Below are 14,821 nucleotides of genomic sequence, written 5' to 3' on the forward strand. Positions count from 1 at the left end.
TCAGGCGATAAATCTCTTCTTGGTCGTGCACATAAAGAAAAGACGAATGTTGAAGGAGGGAGGGAGGGTTGAGGTTGAAATAGATATATGTATGCTCGTCCTACAAACGCTCGCTGCATTGACATTCATCCTTCTCTTTTCTCTTTGGTGTGTGATTGTCGTGTGTGTGTGTGTGTGTGTGTGTGTATATGCGTGTGTGGGCGGGTGAAGGACACTCCACATCTCTCTCAGTGGAGAATAAAGAAGTCTTTGTAACCTCCAGTCTCTAAGGACCTGTGCTTTGAACACACAAATCACGGGGCTTCCTATCCACAGCGAGCGGGTTTGACTCACACACATCAACAATGTCACCACACAACTCCTAAAAGACAAAAAAATCCTTCGCCAGTACACAGAACACTTCAACAGAACCGAAGTCTCGAACGAAACCGTTTCACCGTGCGTCTCACCCGATCAACAGGCGATACTGAAATCGTATAAAATGAATGCTGAGGGCAACTTGTGTAATTAATATTAATGAACGAGAGGAGCAAAGAAAAATCAGACGGGGAGGAAAAATAGAAGATTGAGACGCAGCACTCACCATCCTCTTTGCATTCCTCGGGCGGCTTTGCCTTCTTGGCTAGCCTCGGGTCCAGCCACGATGTTGTCTTGGTGTTGTGGCTGTGAAGAGACGACAGAGAGAGAGAGAGAGAGAGAGAGAGAGAGAGTGAGAGGGAGTGTGATAGATGGCGAGCGACAGGAGACTTGGCAGAAAGAGAGAAGGAGGTTGGTGGATTCTTAATTCAGCCGGAGAATCATTTCAGACAGGAAAGATGAGACTCCCTTGTGTGGCTGCCTCCGAAAAAAAAAGGTGACGAGAGAAAACTGGAGGAGAAAAAAAAAAGCTTTTGGTTAACAAAATGGCAATCAATACTTTTAATTTGCTTACTGTCTCGCGTTAGCAGGCAAGAGGAGGGGAAGAAAATGATAGAGGGGTGACTGAGGGAGTGATGGTGGGGAACAGCTGTGGGCTTGGCAGACTCATCCACAGCCTTAGGCAGAGAGCTGGATGTAGATCAGATATGATGAAGTGCCAGGGAAACTTGATGCATCTCTGCCGCTTGTCTGAAGTTCTGGAGCCACAATGGATTTCCTCCACTATGACAGAACAACGGTAAAGAGGGGGAGGAGTACTGTATAAAGTGTTTACAGTATGTAAACGAGGTGAGAAGAAGAAGAGGATGCAGTAAAGAGGCTAACGTGGCCTCTCTGTATCTTTAGAAATTTGGTATATTATGGGAAAAGATGTACTAAATATATAAATAAACAAATGTTAAAGCTGCAGTGTTTATTTTTTGGCCACCTGGGGGCAGAAGAACAAGCCGAGAACACGACACTGATACACAATCGCCTCAAATTTCATTGCAATCCATCTAACAGTTGCTGAGACATTTTACTCAAAACCACAAGTGTGAACTTCATGCTAGCACTAGATGAAAAGTCAAGGGACCTCAAAAAGTCATTGAGATACAACATCTTGGTGACTATGAATGTCTAAACAAATTTTGTGCCAATCCATCTCATAGTTTCAGAGATATTTCAGTCAGTCAGGACCGAGCGGTGGACCGACTGCCCGACATTGCTATCCCTAGAGCCGCGCTGCTAGCATGGCTAAAAATAGAATATGGAGCAAAAAGATAGAGACAGTTCTACTATCCTAGATAAAAGCGGAAGATTGAGATCTACACCAAATACAGAGCTAAATAAAACGCAGTTCACGGTGAGGTAAAGTCTCTTTTTGCTCTGCTTTTGATTCTTTTCCATGCGCCCCTCTCTTTTCTGTTTTCATTTTATATTTAAAGTATAAATATCTACTACTACTCCCTCTTTTTTTTTTGTCCTCTGTCTTATCCTTTTTCAGTCTTCACTATTTTTAATCACTATCCCTTCACTTTTCCTTCTCTCCGCCACCGCCTTCTCCAACAGCTGCCTCACTTCAAAGGCTGTAGGTAAACGAATTCATCTTGTATGGAGGCCAATCAAAGGCGAGGCATCCTCTTGGCAACTGCTATCACTTTGGCACCACATCACTCACACTTAGATAAAAAAAAAAAAAAGAAAAAAAAAAAAAAACAACAACAAAAAAACTTGAAGCTACAAATTCAGTGGGCTAACTGCATTAGTTGTGTAATGTGCTTGATGGATGTGGGAGCATGAGGTTTCTCTGTTTGGGGGAGGAGACATATGGCAAGTTGTCTGCAGTGAGGGGAATTAAAAGTCTGCCTCTGTGGCAAACAGACATGAAGAGGCAACATGTGCCTGGCTGCATGACAACTGTATCGTTGCTGTCTTGTTTCTGAGTCTGGTGTTGCTGTGCAGCTTCTAGCGGTTTATGATGCGTTCAGGCGTACTGGGACTCAGACGCTGCTGTGGAAGAAATTTAGCCTTACGACTGAGATGATATACTGATGCAATGAAACCTTTTGTGAAACAGTAGCTAAATAATTGCCTGTTACAGCCATATTAGCCGATGCTATACTTGAACACACGTCCACATGCATGCACATACGATTCCCTCAATACCAGTGAGATAAAAAAAAACCACACACACACACAGCAGCTTCATTATTTCGATGAACTGAAGACTCACCTCCACGACTCTACTGGAGCTGTAAAAAGCTAACAACTCCCATGAATTCAACTTCAGAGCTTATATAACAGACCTCTGTGTATCAAGGTATTTCTGGGGACCTCTAAAACTCATTAAAACATCAAGCATCAATTATGGCCTCTGTGTGTGTTTCTGTGTGTACAGAAAAAAATACACAGAAGTAAATTTAGATGTTACCAATATTCTTCTTTGGGCTGCACGGAAGTGAACATGCATGGGGGGGTCGTTCTGGGTTCTTTTGCAACAGATTTTGAGTATAACTTTTACGTTAATGTAACTTTTTGTTCCAAATTATTTTGAACCTGAGAGCAGTTGTTAAAGAGCTAAATGGTTTGTAAAAATCGTGTAAAAATCAAAGATGGATTTATAGTTAAATTGTTACTATGCATCACTCTGAAGTTGTTGTTTTTTTCACTTTAAAGCTGCACTAAACTTAAATTGTATATTAAAGTCCCCCTCCGCTCAAAAATATGTTTTTCTTCTTGTTCCTACAGTTGGATGATTGATTTTCACTGTGCAGATTGATGCTTGTGCAGAGTTTGTTCTCACATTCATCTGCTGAAGATGGAAAGTTTCTCCGTGCTCACTGAAATCTGAGTTAAAGGGGCGGGCCTACATGCAGGATTTGTGACATCACAACTATTCTGGGAGCTGATCCTGGTCCAGTATGCAGCTTATACAAGTGTGATGTGGAAACTTGAAGCATCCAGTGCACAAACAAGAAGGAGACATCTTGTATTTCAGCATTCTTTCTTAAGTTTTATGAAATATGACATATCCAGATTCAATCTGACCATGATATGTAGTATGACACAGTATCCATGAGACTTACTCTATGAAGTAGACTTCTCCTTTCTCAGTGTACGCCATCTCCCAGTTGTCTGGCAGTGGCCCTAGCTCGTCGTTCTCCTCTGGTTTGGGTATGGTCATCTTCAGGGACTGTCCCTCATCTTTGGGCACCTCGGTGGGAGCCTCTGCTGGGTTACTCTGTGGAGCGATGTCCCCCGACGCGTCTGTGCTCTTGTCCTCATGTTCACTCGACTCTGAGGTGACAACAGGGCAAAGATGAGTCAGACACGACTTTATCGCTCGGGGGAAGGAGAGAGGGATGAGAAGAGCGAACGACAAGGGATGCGAAGCGAGGAGAAAGAGACGTAGGAGGCTGGGAGACGGAGATTGATTGAGTGTCAGGGTTAGGGTGGAGGTAGGGGAAAAAAAAAAGGAAAGAATGATTAGAAAAAGGTGAGAGGAAGCGGTGGCTCTGGGGATGGAAAGGAGCGAGGAGGTGAAGTGGAAGAGAGGGAATGATTGAGGTTTACAAGACAGAAAGATGAAGAAAGCAGAGGAGACAATAGAGATTGAGAGAGAAAACCGGCTGTGATGCCCTAGTTTGAGTTGTGGCAGTGTGTGAATGTGTTAGAAAGAGAGAGAGAGAAACGGTGGTGTATGGTATAAAGAGATGGCAAAGTGTTGTGCTCTTCCCAGAGGAGAGCTGGCAGAGGGAAGTGGAGAGGGGGACAAATGAGAGCAGGGGATTGAGAGATAATCTATGAGAGGGAAAGAGCGAAGTAGCTATCTGCTTAGATCACAGAGCCTGCTGTGCTCTATTGATTCCCCTTCAGCTCTCCTGGTCAGCCCACACTCTGTCCATCTACGGAGACAAAACTCCTCCTGAGCTGAGCGCAGCAGCCCGCTTTAACATCCAACATGGCTCATTGCTCAGCCCAGAGCCTCAAGTTATTGAGCATCTCAACGCGGCCGATCGGAATCAGTTAAAACAGCTTCTGGCCTCTAGATTGTCTTTTCAGCTCACAGAGGCACAGTCAGTGTTGTCCGCGTTATTTAGAGTAAATTGTAGATACAAACTGCACACCAGGATTTTTCCTAGATGCATTTAGTAACAAATTTTAAACCACTTATGAGCCAGTACCTGAAATCCCTTAATAAAGCCTTGCTAATCGATCCTTAATTGAGATTGAGCTTTTGGAATAACCTGCCCTGTACCTGTGCAAAAACATTGTCTTATATGTAATTTTATGTAAGTTTTGCTGAGCATTTTAATAACTTTTGTCTTATTCATCTTAATGAGTCTTTTGTGGTCTGTTTACATTTATGGTATAACATATAATATCTAATTTCCTGCATTTAAATGAGTTAATCTTGTCTTTTATCACCATTTAAACACTCTGTGAACACTGTAAATAAAGCTGTATTATTATCACATATTCATCTAAACCTGTTATTTTATGTATTTTTAGACTTACATCTTGTTTTTGTTTCCTTCTTAATTTAAAACTCATTAATTGTCTCTTTATTGTGTTTTACTTATCCTATAAAGCACTTTGTATAATAAGAAAAGTGTCATATAAATCAAGTTTTATTATCATTATTATGATTGTAAAGGGTACGATATCTAAGAAATGTCTTCACATATGTATTTCTCTTATCAAGTAAAGAATCCTACCTTGTTTGAGCTCCTTGCGGTAGGAAAACCAAAATCTCATCCTTTTACCAAACCCAGCTTCAACAGTTTCTTAAAGGTTGCATGTATATTTAAAAAAAAAAAAAAAGTAATAATGCAGCAAGTAACTGCAGACAATGATTGGGATCACTGTCCAAACTCTTTGTGCAGTTCTGACTGATGCCCCGCTGTGAAAGACTTGGCTGTCCTGCGGCCATAACACCAGCTTAGAAAGTCACAGGACCGAAGCATGGTTTTGGATTTGGAATCACAAAACTCAAACTCATAATGCCTCTTTTATGATCATCTATTCATGTGATCATGAGATGCATTCAAAAGGGGTTCTGTGTGTGTAAGAATGTGTGTGCGTGCACATTCAGATGCGTCTTATCCAACACCTTGTTCTGAATGTTGTTATTGATGGCAAAATAAACATCTGTACAAAGAAATGTCTTTATTGTTTTATGAATAAGAACAAGAACAAGAGCTTTGGCCTTGCTGTTCGCCATGTTAAATGTCAATTCTGCTTACTTTCAGGATTTTACAGAGAGGATAACAATGGTTAATGGATAACAACAGGGCTGATTCACAACCAAGAGAAAACACTTAATAAAAATGTCTTTGTTGAATTTGAAAGTGCCCGCAGGCTGCTGTTGAACTGGAGAGCGATGTATGTGTATACCCTCTAGCTATCTGTGCTGAGACTGTGCTCCATAATGATACCTAATGAATGATATCAAATTCTAGGGAGCAACAGCACTACTGCTTATCATAAACATCATAAACTGTTTGGTCTGCAGAGGTAATCAGCGACTGTGAGAGTGGAATATAATTTACAGATAACGTATCATCATTAAATCGCATATAGGGATATTTGTGTAACCAATTAAAAGTGATAATCTGCCATAAAATAATCTTCCAAAAAAACCCCCATGTAAAAGCAGTCTGTTACTGTCTCTGTTGCTAGGCAACTGCTTTAGAGGAGCCTGTTGCAAAACAAGACCATAAACTTGTGCAGATCAGCCTGACCCGGTTCATGACCTTAAACCTAGCTGTCATGACGGGGCTTCTGGTGTAGGCGACCTCGACCTCTGAGTGTGTGGAGGTCGTTGTCGGGGGCTGACCTGGGGTGACAGCAACACCGTTGCCGTTGACGATGGGTCTCTCCTCCTCCTCCTCCTCAGGGGGGTCGATGCTGGCTTTCTCCATGTTGCTGACCGACTTGTTACGCTTCCTCTTGCCCTCTGAGCTGGGTCTGGCGCCCGGCAGCAGCTGGTCAGTTACATTTAGCAGCAGAGCGCTGGGCTCGGCTGGAGGCTTGGGGGTGCCGTAAAAGTTATCTGGAACAGAAAGGAGGAAGTATAGGGAGAGATTTAGACAAAAGTCATTTGTATATGTAGGTAGTGTTAGCCATCCATCAGTAGGTCCTGACTGACGTATCTCAACAACTATCGGATGGGTTGGAACCCTAATGACTTTGGTGATTTGTCTCAAGCTCCACCAGCAGGTCAAAGTTTTCAGTTTATCAGTTAAATAGCATGTACTGGATGGATTGGCACAAAATTTAGTACAAACATTCATGGTGCTGGGAGGATGAATCGTAATGACTTTGGTGATCCCCTGACATTTCCTCTTGTGCCACCATGAGGTTCACATCTTTTGTTTCGAGCAAATATCTTGACAACCAACTAGTGGATTGCTGTGACATTTGCTACAGATATTCTCTAGAGGATTCCCTGATTTGTCATCCAGCATCACCATCAGGCCGTAAAACCTCTTAACAAAATATCACTTTACTCACTTTAGTTCTAAAGAGCAAAAAGATAAGACTAACAGGCTAAACTAAGATGGTGAACGTGGTTAAAATTACCAGTTAAATATGGAGCATCATGTTAAATTCAAAGAGACAGAGAGAGCATGTCAGAGCAAGAGACGAGAGAGCGAAAACACAGCAAGGATACCTACAGAGATATGAAAGTAAGGATGAGAGGAGTGAAAGAGGTCCGTGACACCGCGACACCATCCACAGGGAAGATGAGGTGTTCTGCCACTCGACATGTTGCTTCACGTCTGAGCCATCTGATCCATGAACGCACTAGCCAGGGGCTCAACATCACACCATGTCTTACAACATCACAGCCACTCCAAGATCTGACTGGGGGCCACCAGACAATGCACAGAGCCTTGTTGAACACTCGCTCAACAAGGCAACACATCAAGTGATAGAGGCTGACGTGAGTAAGGTTTTTAAATCTGTGAAAGCACGCAAAGCTGCCGGGCCCAGATGGTATCCCGTCTCCTGTCCTTAAAACCTGCTCTAGTCAGCTATTGTATGTTTTTATGGATATTTTTAACCTGACATTGTCGCTCTGTGTGGTTCCTACATGCTTTAAGAAAACCCTTATTGTGCCTGTACCCCCAAAAAAACACCTGTATCCTGTCTTAATGACTACAGACCTGTTGATTTAACCTGATCTGATGAAATCTTAACATTCCCACCAAACTTGATACGCTAAAGTTTGCTTATCATTCAAATAGATCTGTGGAAGATCACTGGCTCTGCATACTGTGTTCAAACATCTTAAAGGTAAAAATGCCTATGTCAGAATGTTGTTTATTGACTATAGATCTGCATTTAATACCATTGTACCATCTAAATTGGTGTTAAAGCTAAAGGACCTTGGTCTTTGTAATTCCATCTGTAATTGGTTATATGACTTTCTGACCTCAGACGGTGAAAGTAGATACCAGCTACTCATCTACCACAGTTCTCAACACAGGAGCACTGCAGGGCTGTAGCCATAGTCCCTCACTCTACAGTCTGTTCACACATGACTGTGTTGCCAAATATTACAATAACAGCATTGTGAAATGTGCAGCTGACACCACAGTGATTGGACTGATAAATGACAACAATGAGGACGCCTATAGGAAGGAGGTCTATCCATATGGTGTCAAGACAACAACCTCTCACTAGATGTCGGGAAAACAAAGGAGATAAGTGTTGATTTTAGGAAGTCCAAAACCAATTTACATCAACAATGTCCCTGTTGAAATTGTGAATAAGTTCAGATTCTTAGGCATTCAGATCTCAGAATCCATCTCCTGGTCTCCTGGTGTCGTTAAGAAGGCACAACAGAGACTATACGATGCCTTAAAAAATATGGAACGTCCACAAAAACCCTGGTCAACGTCCTTACCAGAGACTTACTGACTGAACAAGACCACAAACAATTGAGGAGGACAGTAAAAACGGCTTCAAAAACCATACATCACTACCACAGATTCAGGACATTTACACCTCTTTTTGCAGAAGGAAGGCCTTAAGTTTTATGGAGGACAGCAGCCACCCGGCACATGGTCTGTTCTCATTCCTTCCCTCAGGAGAACGCCTACAGAGCTTCAGAGCTCAGAGCTGCCGCCTCAAAGACAGTTTTTACCCCCAGGCGGTAAGATTAGTGAACAGTAAGCACTTACATAACTCTCAGTGATTTATTATTTGTGGGATTTCTTACTTATTGTTTTGTTTTTTTAAAATTTGTTTCTTAATTATATATAGTTTTAAGGGCTGAGAGAGCCAAGGCTGGTGCATTTCAATGACTGATTAAATGACAATAAACTTGAACTTGCAGATCTGCACAAGGCAACGAATATCTGCCAATGAACACACACCTCATCATGAACCAATTTCAACCTTTCAGAGGGATATTTGTTGTTGCCAGGTTCCTCCGTCTTCTCCTCTGCACATCAATCACTTATCAGACCGTGCATGGATTTCCCTGGCATAGGACTGCGCCTTTCTGAATGGACAGAAAGTTGGACTGAATAATAATCAAATCTCTCTCTCTCTCTCTCTCTCTCTCTTTCTCTCTCTCTCTCCCCCAGTTTCGATGTCTGGCCAACTACCCACCTCTGGGAACTGCAGTTTTTCACTTGGCTCTGACTCAACAGACCCTTCCAGTCTACTATGTTGATTTTGCACTTTACCATCCTTCGGTTTGTCTGCTGGCAGCAGCCCAGTGCCCCTGACAGACTCAATCACTCATTGTGAAAATCTCATAACTTCATGTTTAGGGATTTCGATTTTTTTTTTTTTTTTTACTTTACCGTCAAGATTTTTTTTTAAAGAACTATTTTATTCCGAAGGTAGCAGAGCGCTGAAAAGTTAAGTCTGGGGATTATGCAGAGTCACTGGGAGTTTGTTTCTGGAAAGACATTTAAGTGTTGAGCTTTTTAAATGTCATTTTCCATGCTTTGACCAGAACAAACAATATTTCATTCACATCCTCTGTACTGCGGCGGTGGCGGCGGTGGCGGCGGCAGCAAAATCTGAGCAGTGGATGTTCCAGAAACCTGAGCAAATAAAACCGACTCTATCTGCATGGGGGTAATTGGCAAATTGTTTCTTTAGGGGTGAACTGAACTTCAAATCGAAAAAGTTGCAGTTTCCTGTGTGGGTCGAGGAAAGTCCATGACAATCGGGCTTCTAAAACATTTTTAAAACCACCGTGACGGAATACTTCTAACCTCTGAAAATATGACATTTTTGAGACCCACATCTATTTCATGAGTTAGGTATGTAGGGGAGGGACGAATGGATCAAAAGTTGCAAACAAACACTCACACACCGTCTAACTCGCAATGATACGTTTATTTGTGACGTTTCGGTGCTAGACCTTCATCAGGAAAATGGTTTGTGACAATGAGAAGCCATCTTAAATAGGGGTGTTTTCTCCCTGTTTCTGTTTTCCCCCTGTCTGTCTCTGTCTGTGTTCGTGTGTATTCTTGTGTGTCCGTGGATGTGACTACTACCTCAACCTGCAGACTGGCACACCTGCACATCATTACCTCATCAATTTGACAGTATATCTACCCCGGCTCTCCTTCCAGTCTTCGCCAGATTGTTCTGTCACCCGTATTGGTAGGTAGATGCTCAGTCCAACTTTCCAGTGTGCTTTTTGCTCTTTAAATATTTTTTTTTTGCTGTTCTAACCGTGTGTCTCCGTGCGCTCCAGAACTCCTCCTTGTGTGCCAGCCAGCTTGCTCCGTTCAGCAGTCATCTGCCTGCCTTCCCGCCTGCCAAGACTCCTCGACAGCGACACTCACTATCCAGCCCTCTGTCTACCTGCTCCCCTCCAAGCACCTGTCTGCCTGCCCACTCTCCACATCTCGAGCCACACACAGGTTCACTCAGCCTGCCGTCAGCCCCCAGTGCTCTCCTGCCTCTCCAACCCACCACCTGACCTCCATTCATATCCACAAATCTAAGTTTTTGCAATAAACCTTGTTAAACTTCTTCTCTGCCTCGGCATGCTGCACTTGGGTCCACTCGTTGCTGTATTCGCAACAAGTGGCTGTAATAATCAAAAGAGGTGAATGTGATTATTGTTACTTATCATATGTATAAATTGATGTAGTGTTTGCCCATTGGAATTTTGTGAGGCCTTGCTGGATTTATTATGTATTTGTATATATTATTAAGGGTTCTATTTATTTATTGATGCTGATTGATCCCTATGTAAATGTATCCCTACAGGTTCATTTATAAATGTAACCTGCAATATTTAGGAATATACCTTTTTGAGAATACAGTTTAGCCTTTGGGGCACCGTCACAAACCATTTGCCTGATGAAGGTCTAGCACCGAAACATTGCAAATAAATGTGTCGTTGCAAATTAGACAGTGTGCGAGAGTTTGTTTGTGACTTTTGAGAAGGTTTTCCCACAAGAGTAGAAAGGTTTTATCATATATATATATAAGATCGGCTGATATTTGCCTCAATGGCTCAATGACTTCACAGAAGTTTCCAGAGAAGGTCTTCAGCACTTCTACATAGGTTTTCTATTAGTCTACCATCTAGCAGCTACAGTATCTCCTCTGCTCATGTGTCCCTGGCAGAAAAAATAGACATGAGAAGACAATATGTGTGAATATCCACAGAGATTATTCTACTGCTAATTTGAGCACAAACTCCCGACACTGACTACAGACAGTTAGGAGAACAGGAAGAATAGCCAAAGAGATTTAAAAAAAAAAACACACATCAGATGGTGTCTCCCTCTGCTTTGGAAAGACCTATTGAAACATCAAGCTCACATTCTGGAAAAACATGAAGGCTGCAATGAAAAATGGAGGAGAGTAGCTGTAAAAAGATTATGGGGGACTGTCAGGATTAGAACCCCCGAACCCAAAGACACAAATCCTGGAGCCTTAAGGAGCTGAAGAGTTTTGCCTCTGAGAAGAGAAGGGAACGGTGCGCTCTATGTGTGAACTCAAACAACCCCGCGGCATCACAGGAACTCTGGACTTTGAAGTCTGAGTAAGTGGCAGAATCGCTCTCTCACATCTGACAGGCTTACTGATTTTAGTCTAGACTTCCACCTACATGCTGATAAAACTTATCTTGATGAAGAAACACATGAGGATAAACAAATTAGCGAAAAGCTCGATTAAAATCACCACTAGAGTATCAAAGTAGTACTAATAAAATTATTTTTGGATTCTAGGCTCAAGGTGGTTCTGGCATAAACAATAAGAGCCAGACTGACAGATTTGAAGCTGATGCCAATATAGATTTTTACTAATTGAAAGATATATTGGCTGATATTCATTTGTTCTAATAAGTACATAACAATTAGCAAACTTTTTTTGATAAGGACACCTTAAATTTGGATATTAAAGCATTGTGACCAAGATGTGTACTGAGCGAGGCATCTCCTTTTCCTCTGAATTTCTTGTTACTTATCAGCCAACATCTACACAGATATCAAAATATGATATGAGTGAATATCAGCCTGATTGATTGGTAGTGCTCTACAGACAATATTGGGCAGATGGACTTGGATGAACTCAGTACAAAAGAGCACCTTTGTTAGAAAATAACTGTTTTCTTTGATAAAAAAAAAAGCTGCCTTAAAAGGTGCAATTTTCTCCCAAACAACCAAATCACAGATTTCAATTCTGTGGCGTGAAGCGCTAACACTGAGCTGAAGTTTAAGATTACGCTTAGTAGAAACCTGATGATTCACTTTAGGATTTTGGGTCGACGTCAAATAATTTCAGCAGCTGTGGTGCCGTGTTTTTGTGTGCTGATTGCAAAAATGGAGAGTTGTGAATTGGTCTCAGCTCAGCTTTGTGCCTCCAACTGTTTCGTGAATATGTTTCATTTCTGCTAGTTTTAGTCCCTTGGTTTCCTAGCAGGGCTGTGAAACTGGTCAACAGAAACTCTTAGAGGGGACATATCGTGCTTTTTGTGATTTTCTGTTATTTTTGTACTATTGTGATGTTAAACATGGTCCAAAACTTGAGGTGAACAAATGTAAAATGCTCCCTGCAAGTTGAAAGGCAGGGCTTCAGCCTGCTTTACACACTCTAATTCATCCTCGTGATGATGTCAAGATTGCTTCTGCATGCCCACAAATGGCCGTCCACTCCGTAGCTTTCGTTGCTAAGACTGCCCTATCAGTTGTCCACGTTGTCCACTCGCATATTTTGGATCGGATTCGGGCTCGATCATATACAGTTGTATTTGAGAAGTTTCCAATTCAAGTAAAGAATGAAAAAAAAGAAGTAAAATCTTACCACTACTGTTTGTTTTCAGATACTGAACTGAGGGGCTGCATAAAGATAAATAATGAATTTTTTGAACTGTAAATCATGATATTCCAGTAGAGCCCCAGAATAAAAATACAGACCTGGAAATGTGCATGATACGTCCCCTTTAAGCTCACTATAGCTTTACTTCCTTTAGCGCTCACACAGCTTCACACAGATCGAAGAGAGTCGGACGATTGATTATTTTTCCGTTTTCCCAATGTGCGAGAGTTCAAGCAATCTCCCTAAGAAAGAACACCACCACCAGCACCATCCAGGCTGAGATGAGAGATTTAAAGCCACCACATACTGGTGGAAAAAAAAAAAAAACACGATTTCTCAGACATAAAGATGATATAATTAAAACTGATGGCCATAACACAAATCTACATCGCTAAATCATCCCTCAGGCTCCTGTGATTCATTAAAAGAACGCTTATGAATGAGAATTTAGAGTGAGAAAAAATACTTTCAGAGCTCTTACTCTGTCTTTGTGACTCAATTTATGTTTTCCAATTTATTTCAGGCATTTGCTTAACCACAAGAGTGAATCACAATGAGAGGCCAGTAGTTCAGAGTCTCTCTCAAGGACACTTGTAGCAGGAACTGAGCCCGAGAGCTTCCTGTTCTTTGTAACAACTGCTCAAAAACCTTTCTGCCGCTCTAACAGCCGGCTGATCCTCACCGGAGCCTCCCATTTAAATTTTACCCTTCTCCCTTTCTTCCACATGTAATACGGCCATTAAATTATTAAAATATATAAAACGCTGAATGATGGCCAAGCGACCATGCAGAAGAAACTCTGTCTCTGTCCCCCCCTGTGGAAGGCGCCCTCGGAAAGTGATGCACGGCTCCCATCGCGGGAAGGATCTAACATTGCTCCTGGCAACCGACCGTTAAATTGGCCATCTGCACTTTCCCTTTTTCCCCCCCCTTCTTTTCCTGCAGTGGTGGCAGGAACGACAGAGGCTGGAGTCAGGTGGGAGAGAAAGAGGAGAAAGTTAGCTGCTATGTGTTATCTATATAATGGCAGGGGTCCCCGGAGAGTTAAGAGGTGGCCAGGCAGACCAGGGGCTGCGTTTTTTCGAGTGGTTTAAAATCCAAGCCTCGGGCCCGTCTGACCACAGGAGAGAGAGGATAGAGAGTGTCTGTTTGTTTTGATTAGGCAACTGAAGAGCTGCAGCAGCTCAGGCTCAAGGACTGAGCCAAGAGAGAGTCAACATGAAGGTACTGCATGGATATGTGTGTGTGTGTGTGTGTGTGTGTGCATGTGCAGTGGCTTCATTCAGAATTTACAGAGGTGTCCTTCATGAGTGATGACACTCTTGTCTCCACAAAGCCAAAAGATGGATGGATGGAAGCTTATATGTGTGTGTGTGCGTGTGTGAGGGGTGTATGGATGGGGAGTGATGAGCATTCATTCAAACCGCCTGTCAGAGAAAAATGCCACATCGAAGCATAAATTCCACCCAAAAAAAAAAAAGAAAAGAAATATCACAAAAGAGGAATGACCGCAATCACATGCATTGTTAAGCATGACTCAACTAAATCCTTACCTTCATATGTTCCGCTCTCTAGCAAGGCTCCACTTTTCTCCAATTCCATAAACCGGTCAACGGTCACGAAATTATAATCCACCCCCGGGACCTCTCCTTCCTTGGGCTGCCTGGTTGTGCCTACAGGAGATAAGCGAGGAGAGAAGGAGAGAAGGCACAGTTAAGAGCCGCTGAAAACTGCGAACGCCTCACAACTGCATGAATGAGAGAAGACTTTAAGTGAGAGTGAGTCTTTTGTCAAAAAAAGATCAGAACGTACCAGAGCTGAAACACATCAACCCTGACCCAGCTCTATTCATTAAGTGCCCTCTTTATTCCTTTTTGTCCTTTCCCTTCTTGCACTGCTTGGACTGAATACTTGAGCAGTGTGCTTTCTGGGGGGAGGAGTGGCTAGGTACCATTTCAGGAGCTAAGTGATGCAATTTGGACACCAAGAGGAGAAATCACGTCAATTTGCATGGAGCTGACAGCATGTCGAGGACTCCCTGACAAGGCGCCGCAGTTCTGCCAGCTGACTGCAACGCAGGACTGATGGAAATATTTAGCCCTTTAATAGC

At 42.5% G+C, this 14,821-nt stretch overlaps 1 protein-coding gene across 5 annotated transcripts in view; it reads right to left on the minus strand.

Annotated features, from left to right (window-relative positions):
* magi2a (membrane associated guanylate kinase, WW and PDZ domain containing 2a) overlaps nucleotides 1-14,821 on the minus strand; it is a 236,932-nt gene that overhangs the window by 71,008 nt on the left and 151,103 nt on the right. For all 5 annotated transcript variants that reach the window (XM_067582371.1, XM_067582373.1, XM_067582374.1 and 2 more), the window contains exons 3-6: nucleotides 14,265-14,384; nucleotides 6,239-6,454; nucleotides 3,486-3,696; nucleotides 584-663 (exon numbers count right to left, since the gene is read on the minus strand). In XM_067582371.1, coding sequence (XP_067438472.1) covers nucleotides 584-663; nucleotides 3,486-3,696; nucleotides 6,239-6,454; nucleotides 14,265-14,384 — 627 coding nt within the window. The remainder of the gene's footprint in view (nucleotides 1-583; nucleotides 664-3,485; nucleotides 3,697-6,238; nucleotides 6,455-14,264; nucleotides 14,385-14,821) is intronic.

The sequence above is a fragment of the Thunnus thynnus genome, chromosome 23, assembly GCF_963924715.1.
Source record: "Thunnus thynnus chromosome 23, fThuThy2.1, whole genome shotgun sequence".
In the NCBI taxonomy this organism is placed as follows: Eukaryota; Metazoa; Chordata; class Actinopteri; order Scombriformes; family Scombridae; genus Thunnus; species Thunnus thynnus.